Source organism: Asparagus officinalis, chromosome 4 (assembly GCF_001876935.1).
Source record: "Asparagus officinalis chromosome 4, Aspof.V1, whole genome shotgun sequence".
NCBI lineage: Eukaryota > Viridiplantae > Streptophyta > Magnoliopsida > Asparagales > Asparagaceae > Asparagus > Asparagus officinalis.
Window position 1 is genome coordinate 22737000 of NC_033797.1, and position 25905 is coordinate 22762904.

Consider the following 25905-nt stretch of genomic DNA (forward strand, 5'->3'; position numbering starts at 1 on the left):
CCCAAAATATAGGAAATTAGGAGCCTGATTACAAGAAACTAACCAGGTCCAATTACAGTCCCCAGTCTATTGAATATACGAGTCTGACTCCGAGAAAGCAAAGAGATATTGATGCATGCATTTGCTCATAATCCAACGGTCCCGATTAAAACACTTGATGCCACAAATCCAGCTCAGTGTCCATTCAAACCCTAGCCGCCCAAATCCGATCAAATTCCTCTCCCTTAAACCCAACGGTCATATTTTCAAAAACCCCACAGCACGAGCGCTCCAACGGTCATATTCTCAAACCGACCTTCTTCTCCCTTATATACACAATCCATCTCTCGTCCCCTTCACCCATAACCGTTCTCTGCTCTCTCTCTCTCTCTTTTTCCCATTCCCAGCTCCTCGCTCTCGCAAAAAAAAAATCAAGTCTTTTTCTCAAAGACAAAAGGAAGAAACTCGCCATGGATTTCCACACCCTCGCAAGGAGAGATCTCCAGTCCCTCTGCAAGAAGAACCGCATCCCCGCCAACATGACCAATGTCGCCATGGCTGACGCTCTCCAAGCTCTCCAAACCGTAATCAATCATCCCAAACCCCGAGCTCCCCTCTCTTCTATCCATAGTTCTTTATTAGATCAAAATTCAATTTTTTTTTAATTTTAATTTTAATTTTATCAGGTGGAAGGGGTTGCCGAGATTCAAGAATCCCTACAGTTCCAATCCCCCAAGAAACTAGACCTCGAGTCCCCGGCCCCACCGAGGACCGGGCGGAGAACAACTGCATCTCGAAAGGTAGAGCAGCAAGGGAGCCCTCTGCCTCGGTCTCGGAGGGTCACCGTTAAAGCTTCCGAAATCTTGGACATGGTCGAGGATGCTGAGTCTCCGAAAGCACCGACTACGAGGAGCAGGGCGGTCAAGAAACAAGAGATCAAGGTGGTCGCAAAAACTCCGGCGACGAGGAGAACGACGAGGCAGTCTTCGAGGAAAGAAGTGGATGATTTGATGAGTGGAGGATTGAGGCGGAGCACGAGAGTTGGAGGCAAGGGGGATTCCGTAAAGATGGCATCTTTGGCTAAGGATGTAGAAGAAGAACAAAACAAAGAAAAGGGTGAGAACTTTTTTCACTTTAGTTTTCCTTTCTTGGTTATTAATTGTTATGTGCTCGTTCCCATTCGATCTTGCAATGATTTTTAGTAATGGAAGAAAGTGAAGATGCTGTTGATCAGAAGACTGATCTCCGTACCGAAGAGGATAACCAAAAATATGATAAGGGTAAATTCTTTTTAGGTTTTTTTTAAAATTTCCCTTCCTTATTCAGAGTTCTAATGATGGCAAGATTGATCTTTGCAGAAACCAATGACAAAGTTTGTGAAAGAGAACAGGATTTGGAGGTTGAGGTGATTAAAGAAGCACCAATTTCTGCTGATCAATCAGAAAAAACCTCTAAATCCCTGCCAGAAGCTTCAGGGAACAATCCAAAAGAAGAAGAAAACCAAGAAAATAATCAAGAAGAAGCTTTACCTGGATTTGATGACTCGCCAGTCAGAGGTCTGATATCCTTAGATCAAGATTCTTCTGTTCAGCAAAGTCCCGTTGCTGAGATCAACACAGAAGTGATCGAAGATCTTGAGAAATCATCAGAGGAGAACCAAGAAGCTTCCGATGATCAAGACTTCAAGCTTCAAGAACTTCCAATCTCCGACGAGAATCCAGCATCAATTGAAGATTCCCCCGATGAAACTCAAGATCTCGTCGCATCTGATCTCACCGACGAAATCGCAAAGCTTTCGATTGGATCCATCAAAGACGATGGCGATCTCACGGCCGAAGCTATGGAATCTGGTGATGCTGATGAAATCGATGATCTCACCGTAGCGGTCCTAGCGAACTCCGATGGAATCCAAGATATCGCGAAATCCGATCTCGCCGCCGAAAACTCAGAGGCAGCCATCGAATCCAGCAAAGACGATGATCTCACTGCCGAGACCAGTGCTGAAGCCTATGATCTCACTATTCAGTTCCCACTGAAATCCGACGGAATCCAACCAGAAATCTTAGAGGGAACCATCGAATCCATCAAAGTTCCTACTGAAGCCGATGATCTCACCTTTGAGATCCTACTGAACTCCGACGGAACCCAAGATCTCGCGAAATCGGATCTCAACGCCGAAATCTCAGACGACGGTCTAACCATCGAGACCACGGCTGAAATCGCTGATCTCACCGTCGAGATCCCAGTGGAGATCGACGGATCCGGCAATTTCACAGGCGATATCTCAGTGGAAGCCGTCGGAGATCTGAATCGTGCAGCAGAGAAAAGCGCGGGAAAAGAGCTGCCTCTGGCTGGAATTTACAAGGACGATTGCAACAAAGAGAACAGAGATTTGACCGTTTTAGTGGTGGGGCCCGTTAAGGGGGGCAAGCAGAGCTATCAAAGCATGAGTCTGCGCAAGCTCAAGGCCGCTTACAAGGAGACTCTGGTCAGCATAAACAACAAGGTATTGTTATTTTTTTATATTATATATATTTTTTATTTACTGTCAATATTCTATTTTCTGGGGAATATTATTCTGATTTTGTCTTTACTTTTTACCACAGGGGGAAGAGAAGAGGACCGCTTTGGGTCTTATGGATGAGAACTGCATCTGAATTTTTGGGATATTTGGGAGAAGATGATAGTAAATCAGCTTTTTTTGCTTCTGCTTCAGTTTTGATTTCTTTTTTTTTTTTACTGAGCGTCATATTTCTTACTGTTGAAATGTACTTTGGAGTGTTATGTGCTGAGTTTGAAACCTAGGTTTCTCCAGCCATAATTCATTGTCCCCCAGGGGATTGGAATATTGGGTTGATATTTTCTCACAATGTTTCTATATGGAAGAAATTATTAGTTTCAGCCATTTTCTCACAATGTTTTATATGGAAGAAATTCATTGTTCCTTGGGAATATTGGGTTGATATTTTCTCACAATGTTTCTATATGGAAAAAAAATTTAGTTTCAGCCATTTTCTCACAATGTTATGGAAGAAATTCATTGTACCCAAGGGATTTCGAATATGGAAGAAATTTTTAGTTTCAGACATTTACGAAAGTTTTATTTTTGTTGTTCATCAGTATAACGAATTAATTTGTGAAGAAATCAGTTGTGCGGCATTGTTGAAAAGTGAAAAGAGTAGAAGATGAATTCAATGGATTGAGAACTTGAAGATGAATTCAATGGAGTGTATGTTGCACTGCAAGAAAATATAAATGGAAAATTGCATAAAGAGGGCTTTTTAGAAAAGAATCTGTGTTTTAATTTCAGATTTGTTATACACACATGAAAATTAACTATATACTACAATACGCGTACGTCTCTTATGAAATTGACAAAAAGATGCCTGGATGGGTTTATGTTTTCTGGATTGAGAACTCTAGAAATTTTTTTCTATTGGTGTAAATGAGTGCTTACAGTGGAAGAAAAAGAGAGAAAACAGAGGGTTTAGAAGGGGTTTGATGGGAACTATAAATTGTGAAATTCTTACGGTACCTGTAGAAGTTTGTAAAATTCAAGATTTTAAAGTTCAAGACAAATGATGCTTCATTTATTCAGATTTTAAAATTCAAGACCCACCTTCGTATAGTTCCTACAAAAGATGCACCATAGTCATGAACTGTTAGAAAAAGGATTATGTTCGTATAGAATCAATTACCTCCTCCAGTGGAGATGGAGCAGAAACCGCACCGTGAGCACGAACTGCTCCTTCATCAGTATCCCAACCAGAATCATCGCCAGAGTCGTGGTTCTCTTCACCACCACTAGGCTTCGCCTAACAAAAAAAAAAGGGGAAAGCAAAGACGTTTTTCCTCCATCAAACACAGGTTTGTTAAGGAGGAAAAAAATAAGCTACAGTGCTTCCAAACTTAGAAAAGGAAGTGACCACGGCGAATGGAGGAAAAAATATTCACGGAAAACCCAAAATTATTAAATAGGACCTTCTTACTACACTCACCTACATGCAACGTCTGCACCAAAACTCTGACGTTGTGGTGAGGGTTGAGATTATTATTTTATATAATAAGTTAATAACATGGCCTCTAAATTGAGGGCCTAGATTTGAACTCAAGTTGCTTTTATGTCATCTTAAAGTTCTCAACACACACCAAAACTATAAAGTTGTGCTGAGGGTTGAGGTTATAATTTTATATAGTAAATGTTAGGGTACACGCCAACAAGAACGTCTCAAACGGAGACTTAAAACACACCCAAACGATCTTGGAATCACAGAATAAAACCAGCAAACACGAATTCAATCACAATACTCATAGATATAACACGATTCACTCTTACGGAGCTACTCCACGATGCAACGACGACGCCTAATTCCTTTATATTCCTTTCGATGTTACAAAATAAAAAGATAAAAGAGAACACCCTCTCTTGATCAAGATACTCTCCATAGTTCTCACAAACTCTCTCTCAAGATCTCTCAATGATACTACTTGTATCTTTATCTTTCTCTTTCTCTCTATGCTATTGAAATGCCTTACAAATCAAACTCAGGAGGGTATTTATAAGTTTTCTCATGGGGTAGGTGAACACTATTTAGGGTAGGTGAACACTGTAGTATGAGATAGGTGAACACTGCTGACTCTTCGATGAGAAAGCTATCCACTCTCTCAACAGTAAACTTATATTTATATTGAAGAAAAACAAAACTAAGGATGAATTAGAATATGAGATATCCAGCTTCAGAATACTGCGTCTTATATCACACTGGAAAGCTTATTCTAACTAGCATTTAGAAGAATATACAAGTTAATTCTGACTTTAACAAGAAAAGGTGCTCATGGCTAATCATGATTTAAGACCAATATTACAATTTTGTCTAAGACGTGTCAATAAGTTGAAATTTTTTGCTCCTCAATCAAGAGGAATAATACATTACTTTTTTCGATGGACCAGCACTCCCGTCGGAAGCCGGTACTAGATCTGCCTCATGGGTACCCCAGTCATAATCATCGTTACCATCACTGTCGCTAATCCAGTCCTACAGAAAAATAATAATTGATAAATATTAAAATTAAGATTTTTTTTTATCATTAACACAAGAATATAAGTAAGCGATGAAAATGCAAAAATTAGAAAGAAAAAGAAAAGAAAAGAAAAATCACCATATTCTTCGTATGAGAATCTCGCCAGCTCAAGAAAATGCTTCAGGCCTGCAAAATTTTGAACACGGAGCAAGTGTAGCTGAAAATTTTACGAGGGTAAAAATGAAAAAGAAAAAATCGGGGGAAACCGAAGATGAGACCTTTAACCTAAAAAGAATTCTCTTTTTCCTCGTTTCTTCGAATTCTAGGGCACTTTCTACTCTCCGTCGCTCCTCTCGTCGATGTAGATCACGAGTTCTGTTGATTCTCTAATGGCGGACGAGATGGATTTTCTACTCGTCTTAATTTTCTAATTTCCTCTCTCCCCTCTGATTGTAAATTTAGAAGGTGCACTGCTTTTTGTTTTTTCAATTTATTTTTTCTTTGGAAAGGCGGGATATTGGGATCGGATTCAGTTGGAACACGGAACAGGAAGCCACAGGGGTGGTTCAAGTGCATCAGCCTGTGGCTCAAGTGCATCAGGATTCATGGCATTAGTTGTGCATTAAATAAATATTAACTTTATATCATTAGATTTCACAGGATTCGTGTATCATTTAGGGCTTGTTTGGATTGAGGGGAACAAGGGACAAGAGAAGTTAGGGGAATCATTCACCTTCGTTTAAGAATATTTAGAAGGTGAAGTTATTCATCTTAGTTCCCCTTAGTTCACCTCCTAATAGTATAAAATTTGTTACCCCTCAACTTGGAGTGTAACCAAGGGGAAGGGAACTCCCTTCCCTTCTCTTTCATTCTCTTCTCTCACCTAGTTTCCCTTAACTTCTCTTAACCCGTTGAAATCCAAACACACCCTTAATATTATGAACACTCCACCCACGCCCCCAAGATGTTTTCTGGGGTAGCTGAGGGGACATCGGGTGCATGGGGTTTGATGGATGAGGTTGCGTGTAAAAAGAAGGGTCCCGCGCAGAAAATAGGAAAAATATGGGGAAATTACCAACTCCAAAAAAAATGTTGCAAAAGTTATTTGATAAGTCAAAATTCAAAGGTATTCTAGTTTATCATCTGTGCATGCTAATCGGAAGTTAGATTGCTGACTTTCTCTAACTTGTTTGATCATTCAAAAATTATAGTCTAGAGATATCAGAGAATTCCTTTTTTTTAAAAATACTCCAGTTTTTCCTATAAAAAACTCGAGTTTCTTTGCTGACAGAAAAAATATTGTTCCGGAATATAGACCATATAATCTAGAGACTTAACAGACATCATTGGTTATTGTAATAATACACAATTATTAACAATCTTGTTATAGTCTGACTGGTTACTATTTTGTAAGATTAGCATAATTTAAAATATCACGAATTATCACTAATTAAAAAAAATAGTATTTTTTCTTCACCAAAAAAAAAAAAAAATAGTATTTTTTAAAATTTAAATTAAGACTACATATCATCAAAATACATAAGTGACCCACTATATATGTTATGAAAGGATGAAAACAAATTGCATATTACTGCTACAGGTGCAAACGGTTCAGATGTGACTAGGATATGATACTTATGATATCCATATCTGCTTGCCAATCGCAGATACGGGTACGAACATGGATATGCCTCGGGAATGAAAACACACAATATTTGCTAAAATCGGATACAAATATAGATATAAATGCAGATACACATGGCAATACAAATTGCATAGAAGAAAAACTTATGATACTAGGAAAAATAACAGTTCGTATAATTCAAGAGAAACCATTAATATGTAGACCTAATCATCAAAATTAACCTCAAATTTATTAATTTAAGGATAAACACGATAGCAACTGTATGATCCACATATATTCGGATATTGTAGTTACGGGTCCGGATATTTCACAACATATCTATATCTGTAACTATATCCTATCATATATGAAATTTAGTGACCATTTTCATAGCCTAACTTGTATGAATTTCTCCACAGATATGGATTTTTATTAACCCCTAATTTATACCCTCACCAAGCGCACAAATGGTGCCAAGTAAGGCTGGAAATGAAGTGAATAATGAGGTGTTCGTATTTGTATTCGTGTAAAATCTTCGAATATGAATCCATAATTTTTGTATATGTGTTATGCATGGTCCATAGAATTTGCTTAAAGCTGGTGGTCAATGGACAAATTGTGACATGGATCAAGATTACATGTGAGAAATTCGAGAAAGTATTCAGTAGTTCTAATTCAATATTCAAATAGTGCATCAAAATATACTAAATACTGGATTAGTAAAAATTTTATGGATAAGTGCTTTGATCTATTGGTTCTCATTTTTCCCATATTTCATTGGTACAATGAATCAGTTCCACTAGATATTTTCTCCAAGAATAACGTCAACTCTATTATCAAATTCATACTTCCCAAGATATTGCGTTCTATAATCATTTCCTCGTCATAACTTTATGCTAGAGACCGTGAACTCCCAAATTAAGATTTATTGTTAACATATATTCAAAACATACTCATGTCCCCAGTCTTTAGGATTAACGTATCCAAAGACCAGAATCATATTTGGATCTGTATGCGAGCATGCTAACTTCAAAGTTTCCTATATACTTCCTGGGAGCACAATAGCACTTCGCACTGCATGCAAGAAACATCCCTCCCCACTGAGGCTTCATACTTCCCATATCAATCCCTTAGTAAATTATACAAACATTATCAATTAATCTACAGGCCGAAATGCACATTGTCAAGAAAAAGATCAATCCACTCCGCTTGCAAGAAATATTCCTCACCACTGAAATTTCCACACTTATCATACAAATTCACCAGCAAAATAAACAAACAATTCTCAGCTAATCAACATGCTAAAATGTGCACCTCACGAATTAAAAGAGCACTGCGACCTGCTTGCAAGCAACATCCCCGTCCACTGCAGCTTCATACTCACCATACAAATTCATTAGCGAAACATACATTCTCAACTAATCAAAAGCCTGAATTGCACCTTGTCAAGAAAATAAATCCCATCAGATTAGTTATTTCGACGCAAAATGAATAAGATGATACACGGCAGTCCAAGACTGTAAAAGTATATTGTACCGCTCATTAAGTATATCAACTCTTAAATTCCAACTCTAATTTATGAATCGAAAAAGCTATATAATTAGAAACCTGTTCAACTGCAGTTTATGCTTACTGCAACAAGAAACTTCTTCAAACAAACAAAAGCTACTCGTAACAGCAGCAGTTCTGACATAAGGTACACATAAGCTGTTCATCACTTGCAAGAATCGATGTAAATTGCCAGGAGTCATACAGTCGTCATAACTTGAAATACAGCAGAAACAACTCAATGAACTCATAGCAGTGGAAGAAACAGCAGCTAAACAAGGATAGGTGCAATTAGCTCAAGTAAGATCATATGGTACCCAAGTTAGAAGGTCTTAGATACAATATGCTTTCTTTTTCCACCCCGGCAAATCTTCCTCCCCCCCCCAAAAAAAGAAAAAAGAAAGGGGGAAAACAAAATTTTAAACAATTTTGCCAGAAAAAAACCTGAGTCAGTTCGAAACACTATAATTAGATCTTCTTCCTTTCCTAATTCTTCCCCATTAAACACTTCACATGGTCTAAAATTCTAAAATAATCATAAAACAGGGCTGAGTGTTCTCCCTCCAGCCCATCTCGGTGATGCCGATTGCTGCCCGCTAAGTTATTGCAGGGGCTGCCTCCAATCACCAAATCAAACCCGCCATAAGTTCTGATAAACTGCTCCAGTCGATTGCCATCAAGCTTTTGGACGTCAGAGATATGGATCAAAGTGCCCATCTGATTAGTTTGCTCCCACCAGCTCTTCACAACATTTTTGCTGCTATCAGACAACTCAACTGAAACCAGAGCCTTTATACGAATGCCTAGACGATGAAGAGCCACCTCACCTCCCCCAATCCCTGAGAACAAGGATAAAACCGTAATTCCATTAGGAAACATGTCTTTCAACACCGAAAGGTGGTAAGCTACGGTGTCAATCTGGAACGAGTTCCCTAAAGACTTATATCTCTCAGTTCTAGAAATGCCTCTCGTGTGATTCCGTGGAAACCCTAACAGCATCTCGACCTCGTCAGGTTCTAGTGGAGCGACCTTATTGAGCCCAATCCACAGCAAATTCCATTTGCGGCATTCGTAAAGAATCCATTTTTTTATTCTCTCTGATGGGCCCCCGTCAGATTCAGTTAAAGCGGAGCGGATTCTCTCAGTGAGCTTTGCACTAGCTATGCAGGTTTGGAGGCAGTTAAGATGAGTCCTAGGGTCCCAAGATGGCCACCACTTCTTGGTTGTAGGAAAGACTTCGTGGATAGTCTTTGGAGGGATCGGTAGGAGAGGGAATCGGTTTTTTATCGGAAGATTGTGGATGTATCCTCTTTTCCTCGCAGCAGCGCAAAAGAACTTGGAATCCACAAACTCTGGCTCGATGTCATAAAGGAATCGGGAAATAGTCTCCCAAACTCCCTTTGGAGCCAAAGCAACGTTTTCGTAGTAGAAAAATGGTGGACCGATGGCCGCCTCTGGAAGATTCCGGTGAGTGATGCGTGGGGGTTTAAAAGGAAGGCTGAACCCGATCATCGGATTTGGTATGATTAGAGAAGTTCCATCATCGTCAAAGTTCGGCCTCACCCTTTTCATGGATACCCTTTTACGTTCATACATAAGGGATCTCTTCTTCTTTTTCTCTAATTGGAAACTTCTCTTCTTTCCTTTATATGTGCAATTCTGCAAGGGGTGAAAATACAGATTAGAAACTTTTAAATAAGATTTAAAAATTGCAAAAGCTGATGCCCTGGTCCATGCTGAACGAAAAGAAAATATCAGTTCAAACTTGTAAGGGTACAAACTAAAAGATAATACAGAACAACTACTTAACTGTCAGCTTTATGAATGAACAACAAGTGAGTTCAAGAACGGCACGCATTTATATAAGGTTCCTTACATAGTAATCTACAGAAGATCTTGATTTTACAAACTAAAAGATATAGAATTTGGTTGCTGTTTCATCAGTTTGCTATTATTCAGGCCTCTAGGAAACCATGTGCAACGGTCTGATGGAATCTCCATATGTAGCAGTACAACCTGAGGTTTGAAACCTTTCTCTATACACCAAAAAAAAAGAGGTTGGAAAAGGTAGGTCTATTTAAGAAGACATGCAGACAAGGCAGTCAGGGTTCATTTTTCGGTCATTTAAATAAGATGCCAGGTATTTTGTTTAGTGGTTTTTTATGTAATAAGACGGGATATTTTGGAGTATCTTCACTTTTCTGAAGGAGAGCTTCCTATTAGATACTTGGTGTGCCATTAACTTCCAAGTCACCCTCTTATGCTCATTGTTTACCGTTATGGGAGATGATCACAAATAGGACCAAAAGCTGGAGTAACAAGTTTTTATATTATGCTGGCAGGAATGTACTTATTAAATCAGTTTTGGCAAGCATGCACACTTTCTGGGGGCTAGTTTTTGTGCTTCCTAAAAAGGTTATAAAAGAAGTTGAGAGTATGTGAAGGAATTTTCTGTGAGGTGGTGAAGAAAATGCGAAGAAAGTGCCTCTTCTGTCCTGGAGCTCTGTTTGTAAACATTATACTCAAGGAGGACTTGGGAGTTCATCATGTAATGCATAGTAATACTGCTCTTATGCTCAAACCATCTTTTGGCCCTTGCCTTAAAAACTGATAGCTTGTGGGTAAGGTGGATTCATGGAGTGTACATAAAAGATGACAATTTGTGGAATACGCCTATTAAAATCACTCAATCTTGGGGATTGAGGAAAATTTTGAAATTAAGAGAAGTAGCAACTCAAATCGTGAATATGGAAGCTGGTGATGTCAGGTGGATTGGTAAGTCCCCTCCTTTAAGTTCATCCTATGTTTATGATGTTCTTGTCCCAGAATCCCCTAAAGTCCCATGGAGGAAGCTAGTGTGGAGTAAATTTATTTTATACTAGGGTTAATTATGCATGAGAAACTTCTCACGAGTTGTTAGAAGAGGGTTTAGAGTTGATCCTCAGTGTGCTTTGTGTGCGCGTTGTGATGAGAGTATTGAACATTTGTTTTTTCGAATTTGTTCAATGTAATAAGAGTATCTGGAGTTCTACACTAGTTTTTGTTCAAGAATCAAATTCTCCTTGGAGATGGAATGAATTAATTCGTTGGCGCTTGAAAAGATGGGGAGATGAAGGGTGTATGGCTAGCATTAAGAGAGAGGCTTTGGCATCATGTGTGTACTTTATCTGGCAGGCAAGGAATGAGCTGACTTTTAGGAAGAAAGAGCTAAAGGAGGTACTGATTCACCAAATAATTCAATTCTTGAAGCTTCAGATGGGGGGAATCACTAAAATGACTAATACTCAAAGTAACATAAAATGGTGTAAGGCTATGAAGATTTACCCAGAATTTGTTTCGAGTGCTTAGGAGGTAACAGTTTGTTTATTTTCAGTTTTTAAGAGTATTTAGAGTTGGGTGGTATTGGTACTGAGTTTTTTTTTTCTTTTTTTTCTTTTTTTTTGGATGTATAGGGAGTGTTTTTGTTTTTTCTCTTCCTGTTTAGAGAGAATCAGAAGGGCTGAGGTTGATGAGTTTTTGATGATGAGTCTGTACATTCAGGAATTTTTTGGTAATGAAACATAGTAACATACTTATCTTCTTACCAGAAAAAACTTACAATAAGCTAGTCGAAACGACACAAATGAACCATAGTTCTTCGTTTATCTCTTTCCTAAGATCTACTTTATCGTCAACTATAGGCAGTCACAGAGAAAAAAAACATGTACTTTTTCCTCTCATTCTTAAACAGCATGGCATGGGGAAAAAATCTGAGCTGTCTGATAAAAATATTCAACCAAACTTTTCTTTTGGAACTTTTGGTTTTCATGTTCTTTCAACAAGGATACAAAGGAAAAGTTTGCATAACACTAAGCCAACAAGACCCAAAGATATTAAGCTTTACCTCATCATCAGAACTAAATGCAGGACAATCCCAACCGTCACCAGGCCCTTCTTGCATCTGTGCAGCATGAATGGAGTCCGCAAGCTCTAAAATGGAAGCATTTGGGCCTGTATGTAATTATATTTTAAAAAAATAAATTTACAGAAACAGAAGGATAAAAATCAAAATGTAAATACTGAAATAGAAGTGTAAGACAAATTTAAGGGAATTTACAGAAAATAACTTTGTTCCTAAATTTACACTCCCTGGGTCTGCTTCAGGTTATTATCTCATCCAATGAACCCAGACTATATAATACAGTTTCATATCTGAAAGGAAGGAAAGTACAGAAGGAAAGCTGAATGAACACTACGGTATGCATTCATAGACTCCATACAGAAGTCATATTAATATGGGAATATGTTTCATGAGGCTCTTTGGCTAATCTCATGGCTCAGAGATAAAAGCAAACCCCTAATATCATATTTACACCAATTTGATAGCACTGCTTCAAGATTTAACACACACCAAGAATCGTCAAGGATGAAAGCCCATTTGACCCAGTTTCACATGCTTGATCTAGTTTCTAAACCTATTAGCAATTTAGCATGAACCAAGTTGTTGCATCACTATCACGATTCATATATGCAGATGGTCACATCTCAAGATCTATTTAATCATTTTCCAAACAAAGATCAGATGACACATTAACAATAACGTGAATCGGTTGGATACGACAAAGTTGAACCTAAAATGTGTGAGATATACCAAAATGGATAGATCAATTAAAAGTTTGCCTCAGATAGAAGTTTGATAAAATTTTCTCAAAGCTTGTTTTACTCAAAGTTAATAACTGTTGCAGCCTTGCTAACATACCACATCTATCAATGGCTGCAGATGCCTGCTCCGCAAGGAAGCCCATATCCACCAAAGTCGATACTACTTTGTCCTTTTCAGATATATCATCAGTGAGATCCTGTAGAGAAATTTTAGAAAAATTACACAGTTATGCTCCACTTACGTTAAAGTTCCATTAGACCTCTGATGCTATGGTGCACCCAATAAGTATAATGGAACTCAAAAATATTAAGTCCGTACGAGAAGGAGCCATGGGACCTCCATGCCCGGTTAAGGTGAATTTTGTACCAGCCAGTCTCCTTACTAGAGACTAGAAAGATGGGTGTCCACCTCCAGTACAAGTCATGTACTAATGTAAAAGAAACACCGGCTTTAACAAAACATAATTGTGAGAAAAGACCGAATATGGAATATTTGCAAACACACATATAATTAGATTTAAACACGTCAAAGTGAGACAGTTGCCACCTACTCAACTAAATGGGGATCCATTAGCATACTCCATTCATGACTCTGCAACTGCTTGAGCAACAGAGAACACTAAATTAAAAGGAATGCATAAGACTGCAACCCAGTTATTACAATTTGTTCTAGACTACCAAACACTATAAAGACCAACAAGAAGTCACCATTATATCTGTCATAATGCAATATGACTTCTCTATAAAGGGGAATCTAATACATTCAAAAAGAAAGAAGTATGGGAAACATCAAAGTGTAACTTAATATGTCATTGTAATTGTTTTGAGTATATATAAAATGCTGAAACTGTTCAATGTATAAATAACTAGTTATGAGATATGATTTTCATCAAATACAGCAGTGTTTACTTTATAGAGATAACAGTCTGTCAGCACTTCTTACAACAAATATAAGCTTTATAGGAGAGGCCAGCTTTATGAACTACCTCAAATTCGAAGTCTTCCATATCAGAGAATTCATCCTCCAAAATGCCTTCATCACTTGCCGAAGAACAGTGTTCTGGGGATTCTTCTCTTTTAGGAGATTTCTCAATAGCCTGCAAAGAACAACTAAAATAAGTACCAACTCAAGTCTCACAAACCAGATGTAAGAAAAGACTGCATTTCAGGTGCTGAAAAAAAATACTGCAATGGAAGTGCTATAAGCATAAAATGACATGATAATATGACGCTTTCATGTATATCTATTTTGTGAAAATTGACCGCTAGTTGCAAGCTAAAAGACAGACCTATGAGAGTCAAGACTGATTGGTCAAAGAAACAAGGATATTAGAAAAAGAAGGATAAATATATTTCAACATTGCTCGATCATTCACTAGTGACTAAGACACAATTACACATCTTGTGTATAAGAGCATAAAACAGTACAATCAGAAGTCCCATATAGGACAGACATCAATAGCTGTCTAGCTCTAAGATACAATTAGAAAACTATAGTAAACATGCATTAGTCATCTCAAGCAAATAAGTTTATGTGTTTGCAATTTGGGATTTATGTAGTGAACACCAAAAGTTTTGGTGTAAATGAACTTTTTTTTGCTATTGATATAATCTAATCAAAGTTAACCCAGATATAGCGGGCGAGGATTGGCACAACGGTAAGATTGCTGCATTGTGACCTAGAGGTCATGGGTACGAATCTCGGAAACAGCCTCTCCGCAAAGAGGGGGTAAGGCTACCCCCAAACTCCACCAAGATATTCATTGTCTAAATGAAGCAGACAATATTGTTACAAAATAAATATTTTTCCAGGCTTTTACGCAAAAGACATTGTGATAAATCTAGAGGCTAGCAATCTATATGAAAGAAATCTCCTAGAAATCTCCCTAGAGCCCACAATGGTGGAAGCCTTGTGCACTGGGCCACCCCCAAACTCCATCAAGATATGCATTGACTAAATGAAGCAGACAATATTGTTACAAAATAAATATTTTTCCAGGCTTTTACGCAAAAGACATTGTGATAAATCTAGAGGCTAGCAATCTATATGAAAGAAACCTCCTAGATATGCAACAATAAAGGCCACTTACACCATACGTAAGTAATGTCTCGAGTACGCCATCTGTATCTCCTTCTCCTGCAATCCACAAAACAATTTTAGTTAGCCCACATATAAGTGTGTCTTTTACCACAGAGAAAATAGCACTAACTATTTTGCTTGATTGCTTTCACCACCAACTCCTCAGGAAACCCCATTGCTACGAAGTGAGCTACCCAATTATTACCAGATGGACCTGCCTCAGAAGCCTTGAGAAAACCCAAAGGCAATCAATTAAAAAAGATCATAAAGAAACTCACATTGCATAAGAACCAAAACAATCAATAAAAAATTAGAATGAAATCCACAGCATTTTCTTTCTTCCTCTTTTTTCTCCCCCAAAAGAAGTGAATATGAAAATGAAGACTATGTCAACAAAATAACTAGCATTCCCAGTTAATCCCAGGCAGCTATATGACTGCCCATGCTTCATGAATCTGAATACTGATCAATAAGAAGCAAAAAGTCCATAAAATGGAAAGTGGAAACAAGAATATAAGTACAGCAAAACAAATGCAGATAGTGTAAGGCACCCAAAAACCTATCAAAAATGAGAATTTTGGGATGGAGACAGGTAATGCAACAACAGATAGGATAAGAAAGAGCACTTATAAGAAGCTGAAAGTTGCTTTTATGGGATTATTTTGGATTTGCTAATACTATAAGTTTATTTGTTCTCTTTAAGCAAATAAAACCAAACTTTCTTAGTTTCTCTCAACCGCAAAACTAAGTTTGGTTATGGCAAGTCCTTGGTTCAAGATTGGGTAGCCTTTGTGAACTTAATGGCTTCATGAAACATCTATACATAATAGGAATATTTTCCTGTTTATGGTCAGTATCTAGCCAGCTTTTTTTTGATGTTTGTGTAATGACAAGACACAATGCGCCTACAAGGCCTTGGAAATAAATTAATAATAGAAAGAACATGATGAAGATCACTTAGCATGCTTGAACGTGCATTGGAAGTTATGAGTGATAAAAGGAACGACCACGAGAAGGGTGGACTAGATGATCTTGGATTGAGGAAGTTCTCCAAAAAGTAAGGTTTAATGTATCAACTTAAGGAGGTGGCCCTTGATAGAGTAGAAAGCAGAAAAGCGAATCACGTAGAAAATAGCACAAATAGAGAAATGTCTCATTTTACTGAGAACTTTAAAAATGATCACCACCTTCTTAAAGTACCAACAAAAGATGCATCATATGTTCCGAACTATTAAAAAAAGGATATGCATGTATCTAACAGAAATAGCTTACATTCACTTTAACAGTTTGGATATTATGTCTCCAAACTTTAAAGTATATTATGTCTAAGATAACCGATCTTTAAAGTATACTAAATCCATCAAATATTCATACCATTATTTGATTCAGAAGTTGACTGGTCAAAAATTTCAAAGTCATTAAGGCCCTGTTTAGTTCACTAAAAATTCTAGGATTTGGGATGGAAAAGCAATTCTAGGAACAAAAAGAGGTACTTTTGGCATAAGAGGATTCCACACACTTTGTTTGTTTCAAGAAAAGTTTCAAGAAAAGGTTTCTTCAAAATGCAAAAAACAACCAATTTTTAGGATTTGCTAAATCCCAACTTTTGGAGAGGATTTGCGTGGAAAGCTTACACATTAATGTCACTTCAACATTCCCTTCTCTCTCTTTCTCTCTCTCTTTCTCTCTCTCTTTTTCTAGATTTGATTTCCTATTTTTTGGGATTTGAACCAAAGAGATTACAAATTCTAAGATTTGCTTTCTTATTATCATGTTGAATCAAACAAAAACTTAGCAATTCCAAGATACCAATAAAAAACAATGGAATTGATTTCTAGATGGGGATTCCATTTCCTATATTTTTTTAGAAATGACCCAAACAGCCCCTAATACAAGAAAAATGATCAATTACCTCCTTTGGTGGACCGGAAAGCACATCATGAGCAGGAACTTCTCCTTCATCACTATCCCAATTCTTATCACCAGAGTCATGCTTTTCCTCACTATTGCTGGTACTGGCCTAAACAAACAAAAAGGAAAAGAAAAGATGTCTTCCTTATCAAACACAGATTTAGGAAGAAAAAAGAGAAGCTCAATGCTTGCACACTTAGAAAAGGAGTGACCATAGTGAATAAAGGAAGAAAGATTACATGGGCATTACCCAAATATTCTAGAATAGAGGCTCTTTTTCGTTATTGTCATTTATCACAAATAACCAAACAGTACAAATACACACCACCTTCTTTCAACATTCACCAACATGCTGATGCACCACATATTTTGAATTACAACAGAAGCACATTGCCTTTCTTTAAACTTAAAGTGAAGAATAACAAAATTAATAATGAACTATAATGAGATATTCAGTAGACGACTACTGCATTTTATATCACATGACACACTATAAAACTTATTCAAAGTAACATTAAAAGAATATAAAAGCTAATTCTGACTTTAACATGAAAAAAAAGATGTCGAATAAAGACCAATATTACAATCTTATTAAAGACAAATTTATGTTCAAGAAAAGGTTTTCGTTCCTTAGTCGAGAGAGAGAATATATTACTTTATTTGATGGGCCAGCACTCCTGTTGGAAGCCGGAACTAGATCTGCCTCATGAGTATCCCAATTGTAATCATCGTCGCTGTCACTAACCCAGTCCTACATAAATTTAACAATAATTAATAAAATAAAATTTAGAAACTTTTTCTTTATGAGGAACTTGATAGTGTAAGCAAGGGAAATGGATAAGGTGATCCTTTATCACCTTTATTGTTTGTTTTACCCGGGGATGTATTCACGAAAATGTTAACTGGGTAAAGTTAAAACATGCTGTTGAGGTATGGCTTAAAATTGATTATTTTGCTTCTCATTGGATATGTAATCTACAATTTTGTGCAAACAGAGCTTGACTCATCCTGATACAATGAGATTGCTTTTGCTGCAGTGTCCCTGAAATACCTAAGGTGGGTTGAGCTGGAGAAAATGAGAGAATTTATTTTGCCGATTGATAAAGTTACCTAATCCCATGACTTTGCTCATGTGAGAATCTATTATTTTGGATTCATCTTGTCTTTTTTGGGGTGTGCGGTTTATGCTAAAATGTAAAATTCTAATTAAAAAAAACTTTGATTGTGTTCGTGATTTCATCTTTGAGGCCCCATTTTCCTCACGAAAAACATAAAACAAGAAAATAACGAAAACAAACTCGCCATGATTTTCTGCACAGAATCTCGCCGGTTCAAGAGAGCCTTAAAACTGCAAGCATTGAGATAAAAAGAATAAGTACCCTAAAATTATACGAGCGTGTAAATGAAATAAAATGGGGGAACCAAAGATGAGACCTTTTCTAACCTAAAATTTCTTAAATTTCCCTCTTTTCTTCAAACTCTAGGGCACTTTCTCCTCTCTGTCGCCTCTCTCCCTTCGATGGACATCACGAATTCTTTTGATTCTCTAATGACGGTCGAGATTAATTTCCCATATTCGTCTCTCTCCCCTCTGATTAAAATTTTGAGGGTTTTGAGAGAGAGAATTATGGGAAGAAGAAGGTGGACTGTTTTTTTTTTTTTGTTTGCTCTTTTTTCGCTCTCAGAAGAGGAGGGATTCTTTCTACGGGAAATTGGGCTCGGATCTTGTGGACCAGGGTGAACATGAAACACGGTGCATAGTTAACGGGTGGTTGCCAAGGGCACCAGGTTTTGCACTCCTTTTATAAAAGGAAGTAAGAAGAAGGATTTGTCACCATGACTAGACTCAATAATATTTGTAGCGTGTTCTGCATGGTCCATAGAGCTTGCTTGCAGCTGGAGGTACAGCTGGAATCAAATGACTCTGTCACATGGCCCAGAGTCACATGTGAGCTTTGAAAGTATCCGGTGGATCTGATCCAATTTATTAATGAATATTATATGTTTCATTAGCGTATATCTTGTACTGGTTCAATAGTTATTATCTTTATAGGATGTCGCTAATGCAATGAATCAAGTTCTCTAGCATATTTAGACATTTTGCACCGATCCAATGGTTATTATCTTTATAAGATGTCACTAATGCAATGAATCAAGATCACTAACATATTTAGACAATTTCCACTGATTTAATGGTTATTATCTTTATAAGATGTCAGTAATGCGATGAACCAAGTTCACCCAAATATATTTTTTTTAATCCCTCACCATTTAAAATAATGTCAATTTACTATTATATTCATAAAACATTCTGCCGTTTTGGTCGTAAGAATGTAACTATTGATATTTATTTAATCTTTAATTTTTTTCCGATAATAATACATCTTTCATATTATTATATTTTACTCTTAGTTTTTCTATGTCTATGATTTATTATCTCTCTATTATCAAAAAAAATTATCTCTCCATATCAATTCTATTAAAAAAAATCAACAAATGTCTCATTGGCATTGTCACTTTCCTTTCCATCTCTCTTTTTCGCTCCTTCTTAACTCTTTCATGCATATATTTTTCTAATTCAGCAAACTAGCCCTACATTGTATAATATAAAGATGTAGTTTTTTTCCTAAATTGCAGTCACAAGTTATGTACATTGCACAATAATTCCAATTTGTTCTATGTATGTTGCACAAAAAGCCGAGAAGCTGATTGGTTTATTAATGATTTTAAGAACAATTGAGCGAGAGATGGCAGGTTTTGCAAAAATAATAAAGAGAAGGTGAAATGACAATCAATATGCAATTAACATGTTTTAATTAGATTTATAATCACAAGTCAAACCTACAACTAGTGGCATCTGTTTTAGTATACGTTTGTAGGTAGACAGATAGATTTACCATTGTCTTTCCGTATGCAAGAAAGATACAAAATAGTCAAATGAATCTCATTGCAAAATACCATCAATACAAATATAAATTACAATAGGCAGATGATATTAAAATAAGTCTACTAAAATAGGTCTATTAATTAGCTAAGTAATATACCTACAATATGCTACGTGTATCCATACTACTAGTTTGATATTTAGTGCAAATTTAATGTGCATCATAAGTTTATTAAAGATAAAATTAGCAAATCTTATATTGTTCAATTTAAAATTTTGCGCATGGAATAAAGTTTCAAATTTTAAAAAATAATTTTCAGGTCCAAAAAGGCATTTCAATGAATATTAAAGATGATGAAAACACCTCAATAACAATCTGACATGTGACACTATCTATCTCAATTATTCAATATCTTGACATCTTGTGTTGGTTTTACAAATATCCTCTTGTACATATAACATACAAACAGATCCCCAAAGAGCGGAAAATAGCTCATGAGAGATGAGATCGACGCCCGCAATGCCTTCGCCGCTGCCCACTCATCATACACAATGACGTCGTTCAGAAACTCCGGCACCGCCCTCAGCGACTTCGGCCATGGCGAATATCAGCATCGTCAGAACCTGATCAACCAACCGGCATTTGGTTCTAAGGCCGCTTCGTCGTCATCAGTCTCTGCCTCGCGGCTTCTGTGGTTCAAACGTCGACGAACTCTCTCCCGCTACTGCTTGCAATGATGGGCACATGGCGAGGGTCTGCGATCACGACGGAGGAGGCGGCGGCAGTTGTTTTGGTGCTACAATTGTGGACAAGCGGAGCACTTTGCAAGGGGATCCCCTTCGACGAAGTGGGAGCGAATGGATCTTGATGCTCACTTTTGTTTGGTAATATTAATGCCTAATATGGGATAAGTATGATGTATGGAGATTATCGTTTGTTGATGTTTTAGTTTATGATGTGTTGTGTGTTTCTTTTGTTGAAGGGGAGATGAAGAAAGGGGAATAGTTTTTCTCTTCAGCTTCTATTTAGTACATTTTTTTAGCGGGTGGAAGAGGAAGATGCAAAAAATTTTAGGATAAAGATATATAGTCGTAGTCTCCACCTCAACCAAAAAAGAAGAGTTTCTTTTGGTGTTTGTTTGTATGCTAAGAGCAGTTTTATGCATATGGGTTTTTTTTAAATGTACACAATATATTAAATGATTGAGATAGGATTGCCATGTGTCAGGTGTTGGATTTAAATCTAATTAAATCTATTTGCGTGCACATATGTTATGTCAGTGTGTGTTGCTATCTTTACAGTTGATCCACATAAAGTGATCAATCATGTAATTGGGTCAATTGATATTTATATATGTCATGGGCTAATTGTGCAGATACCAGATTGTAATTCTAATTTAATGAGGGGCTAAATTAGAAAACTACAAGTCTATATAAAGTGGTTATGGTCCCTAATCTTAGCGTTGAGTTCTCATTCTTTTATCCCCGTCTAAAGATAAATCTCAAGAGAGAACCCTCAAGATTAGAAGATCCAAAACCCAAATTTCAGATTTGTGCAATGGATTTAGGTATAGTTTCCGCTCTTTTGTTTTAATCTCTATGATTTAATCACGATTAACTCCAACAAGTGGTATCAAAGTTACCGTGATTATTTCTTAGGGGTTTAAGATTTAAAATTGGATTTTTTGATCTTAATCTGTGGATTTTTCAGAACTGATCACGGATGAACAGTAAAAGTTCATTTTTTGTTTGGTTTTTCTTTCGCTTTTTGGATTTGTTGCTCTCATGAACTGTAAAGTTCATTTTTTTTTGGTTTGATTCCTTTTTCGGATGTTTGGATCTGAAATGGATTCAGATTCAGATCAAAAGTGTACAGCATATCAAGTTTCGGATCTGGATTGAGTTCAAAAAATCGACAAAAAATGGCTTTTTGGTTTGTCGTCGTTCTCCAAAACTCTTTGTCGGCGATGTTCGCTAGCGGGCCTCCTATCAAATGATGACAGTGGCGGCGGTAATCAGGAATCCTAGGATTTTTGAAACCCTAGGTACAGGAGCACAAGCAGCGGCGGTAGCGGTTCAAGAACAAATCCTAATGGGTGAAAGAAATTAGGGCTTGAGGACTTACCTGACCTCAGGCGAACTTCGGGTTTGAACGAAGTTCGAACTTCAGGCGAACTTCGGTTCGCTTCAGCGAACTTCGGTTCGCTTCAGCGAACTTCGGTTTGCTTCTGATGAACATCATGTTCGATTCAACTCTGTTGAGAACTTCAGGCGAACTTCGGTTCGATTCAACGAACTTCAGTTTGCTTCTAACGAACCTCGTGTTCGATTCAGCTCTGTTGAAAGCTTTTGGAGAACTTCGGTTTGCTTCTGACGAACCTCGTATTCGAACTTCAGTCGAACCTCGTGTTTGAAACTTAAGTCGAACCTCGTGTTCGAAACTTTAGTCGAACATCGTGTTCGAAACTTTAGTCGAACCTCGTGTTCAAAGCTTTAGTTGAACTTCGGTTCGAATTTCAGTCGAACATTATGCTTGGAATCAGGCGAACCTCGGGTTCGACTCAAACGAGCTTCAGCTCGACTCAGACATAGTCGACGCTCGTTACATGCGAGCTCGACATTCGGATCTCAGGCGAGCTTGAACTTCGTCAGCTCATTTAGGAAGTTCGGACGAGCCTCGTGCTCGTTCTCAGGCGAGCTTCGAGGTTGTGTCTTGATTTTGAAGGCGAGCTCAACCCTCGATTCAGGTGAGGGCTTCGGCTGAGCTTTGATTTTGGGCGAGCTTGAACTTTCGTTGGGTAAAAGAAAGCTACAGGCAAAATGGGTTTCAGATGCAGTTGAGAAGAAATGAAATTATTTCTTCTTAAAGGGAGAAGCCCACTTAAGAAATATGTATCAGTTATGAGCCTTGGGTAATTTGGGCCTATAACTACTAAGTGTTGGCCTTCTTGTTTTGATGATGATTTACAAACAATTTACATCTAATATTGTTTGTCTAGTGTTTGTGTTTTATATTTATTCTAGGCAAACAATATGTTGGAGGATGGATGGAATCGAGCTTCAACGATCATATCCAAAGGAGGTTGGCGGAATGTCGGTGAAGCCTTGCTATTCAATGTTCAAGATCCAAGTTAAAGCTTCATCCGCGAGATTACCTAGAAGAGCTTATTGAAGATCAAGATCTAGCTTGGGTAATTTAGTTTAGGATTTATATTATGTGTGTTATATACTCTAAGCTCAAATTATCTATACACACACATTTATTGGTTTCTTCGTATATATATATATAGTCATATATATATATATATATATATATTTCTATGCATATATATAGTTATATATATACATACATATGTTTTGAGTTTTTATGGTTATATATATGAAATTCTATATTTCATATTTTCTATTATGTTTTTGAAAACATTGCATAGAATATGCAATTTTGTGAAAATATTGTATTCTTAGTTTATAGACTTCAATATCAGTTTATACATGTTTTACTAAGTCTACAAAAACATTTCACAAAGTTTCAAAAGTTGGTTTATGTCAAAACATCAAAATTCAAGTATCTCATATTTTCATGTTTTGGACTAGTTTGTAAAATGATGATATTTTTCATTTGGGAAGTCCTTTTTGATAACCAGTCATTGTAGCATGTTTATTATCATGTCTACAATCATTCCCCAAAGTTTTACATTTTTTGGAATTTATTTGATATTTTTAAACAGTGTTTTAAAATCAGCTTTGTTTTTCTGGGATGTCAGTTTTCGGTCGACCGGTACGGTCGACCGGTCAATTGACCATTCGTCAGTATTTTTCCAGAGAATCGTCGGTCGACCGGTCCGGTCGACCGAGAGCTCAAATCGGTCGACCGACAGAATTTCCGGTCGACCGACGATGGCTTTTACTGTTTCCAACGGCTAGTTTTTGTACCGTTGGCTGGGTCTTTTGGTCTTTTGTTTTGGGTGTTTTTGGCTGAGCTTTGAGTGGGTATATATACCCCATTGCTGATGTCTTTTCAAAGTAGTTAAGAGAGTTTTTTAATCAAGTTTAATAAAGTTTTTAACAAGGGTTTTAGTTTGGTTTAAGTGTGTTTAAAAAGCTTTTAAGCAAATTGAGAGTTTGTTTTTGTGATTCAATTCTACAAGAGCTTGAGGAGATCATCTATTGGTGTTTGGGCATCCAACTCTTCTCCCTCCACTCTTGATATATTGAGAAGTTTTCTAAACTCTATTTCTAGCTTTTTTATATATTTGATTATCATTGTTATTAAGCTAGAACTACATTGAGTTTAGTTTTGATTTATATCTCTTTGTTCACACACAACCTTTTGAGCTTATTGTATTTACATTCATAGTATAATTTGGGGTTGTGGGTTTGTGACTAAGAGTTGTGCTTAATTGAGTTCTCACCTTGTTTTGAGAACAATCATTTGTCATATTTGTGCTTATTGTGAGAATCACTTTGTAATACACTTGTACACCGAGTGAGGAGTGTGTGGTGAGAGTCGGGGATCGTCCCAAGAGGAGTGGCGTCGGTTGACGTGCCTAGGGAGAGGTTGTAACCGAGCACTTGAGGGAGACACGGCTAGGTCCAACACTTAGTGGGTGTAGAGTGTGATTGCAAGAGTGTGAGTTGTAGAGTTTTCGGTTAGCTAGAAAACCGAGTGTGTAGAAGAAGTTCCGGCTTCCAAACCGGATTGTGTTAGTGGATTTCTCCCCGGGAGTGGGGAGCGGAGACGTAGGACGGAAGGTCCGAACTCCGTGATCATATTGCTTGTTTGAGTGTGCTTTGGCGTTCATTCATATTTATGTTCATATCTTATATCGCCATTGTCTTTAGCTCATTATCATCATCCAGCCTAAAAATGAAGATTTGAATCTTATGAAAAATAGTATTTCATCTCTAGATTCAACTTTGAAAATATGCATTGATAACCATAAGAAACTTATGGACAAGTGTGCTAAATCTAGTAAATCACTCACACACTATGCACACTTGTATAGCAAAGTTTACAAGTGCTCCATTTGTGGTCGTAAAGGCCATTTAGCTAAATTTTGCTATGATGCACATAAATCCTCCAAGACTAAGATTTCTTATGCATCTCATAAGGCTTCTTCATCACATACACATGCACATGCACACTCTCATAAAGTTCATCATATGCATGCTCATGTGTATTCATGTGATCTTTGTGGTCGTTTTGGTCATTTGGCCAAATATTGTTTTGATTTAAAAAGAAAATCTTATTTGCCAAATGTTTCTAGTAGACCACATATTTTTAGATGTGATATTTGTGGTAGATATGGCCACTTAGGAAAGTTTTGTTTTGATAATGTTTCACATTTGCAAAATAATCTTAAAAGAAAATCTTTATTTGCAAATGTTTCCCGTGCACGAGATAATGGTCCACAAAAACAAATAGATCTCTTTCATTGCACAAATTACAATCGGAAGGGTCATTTGAGCGATTATTGCTTTGACCATGTTAGTGCACCACATATGCCTAAGAGGGTTCATAACCCTATGGCTTTGAGCTCAAATGTTAGGGGTCATGTCCCTAAATCTTTTGGTACCAAGAGTTCTTGGGTACCAAAACAATTTTGAATTTTAAACCAAGAATTTTAATGTTTTTATCTTTTTTTTCTTGGTTTTGAAAATTATGTTTTAAGATCTTTTGGTTATGAAAACAATTTTTATTTTATCAAATCTTTTGTTTTCATGATTATTAGTTTTGATTTTGATGAGAGGTTTGCATTTATATAACCCTCCGGATTTATTGGGTGTTTATTCCCAAATCATGTTTACCGGATGCTAAAATGATTATATGGGTTGGAACAAGCTCAAGAGCTTGATATAATTGTTGCCTCTCTTAAAAATTGTGTTTTGATTTGTTGCTTTTGAATTCATTATAATTCACTTATATGATGATATTTATGTGTTTGTGCTAATGGATCATCTATTCGTGCTTTATAATGTATTCTATGAGTGGTTTGATCAAGTTATGTAAAGAAAATTTTTCTTTATTGATCAAACATTGTTTTTGAATATAAACTTTGATTTATGAATTCTTTTGGTTGATTTGTTTTCATTTGAAAACTTTTTGCATGATTCTCATGTTTCTCTTCTTGTGATTTCATAAAATTTTTTTATATACATGATTTTTATGTTTTTGATATGAGACAATATGTTCATCTTGATATATTTATATATGTT

The 25905-nt window shown here is 36.8% G+C and overlaps 2 protein-coding genes and 1 long non-coding RNA gene across 5 annotated transcripts; 1 reads left to right on the forward strand and 2 right to left on the reverse strand.

The window, feature by feature from the left end:
• Positions 323-2892, forward strand: LOC109836928. Of its 2 annotated transcripts, XM_020404973.1 has the most exons (5): positions 323-563; positions 666-1095; positions 1182-1259; positions 1338-2485; positions 2586-2892. In XM_020404973.1, exons 1-5 carry the CDS (start codon positions 450-452, stop codon positions 2634-2636), a joined length of 1821 nt encoding a protein of 606 aa, XP_020260562.1. In that variant the 5' UTR covers positions 323-449; the 3' UTR covers positions 2637-2892. The 2 variants fall into 2 exon arrangements, with proteins under 2 accessions (XP_020260562.1, XP_020260563.1); XM_020404974.1 differs by lacking the exon at positions 1182-1259.
• LOC109839790 lies at positions 4691-5521 on the reverse strand. The gene is made up of 3 exons (XR_002246748.1): positions 5280-5521; positions 5140-5187; positions 4691-5015 (listed from the first exon to the last, which is right to left on the reverse strand). It is a non-coding gene; the product is annotated as an uncharacterized LOC109839790 (long non-coding RNA).
• LOC109836929 (DNA (cytosine-5)-methyltransferase DRM2-like) lies at positions 8436-18486 on the reverse strand. 2 transcript variants are annotated; one of them, XM_020404975.1, is made up of 10 exons: positions 18250-18486; positions 18108-18153; positions 17461-17556; positions 16807-16914; positions 15025-15121; positions 14905-14951; positions 13801-13911; positions 12912-13011; positions 12057-12163; positions 8436-9832 (listed from the first exon to the last, which is right to left on the reverse strand). In XM_020404975.1, exons 2-10 carry the CDS (start codon positions 18108-18110, stop codon positions 8660-8662), a joined length of 1842 nt encoding a protein of 613 aa, XP_020260564.1. In that variant the 5' UTR covers positions 18111-18153; positions 18250-18486; the 3' UTR covers positions 8436-8659. The 2 variants fall into 2 exon arrangements, with proteins under 2 accessions (XP_020260564.1, XP_020260565.1); XM_020404976.1 differs by having other exon boundaries at positions 18240-18486.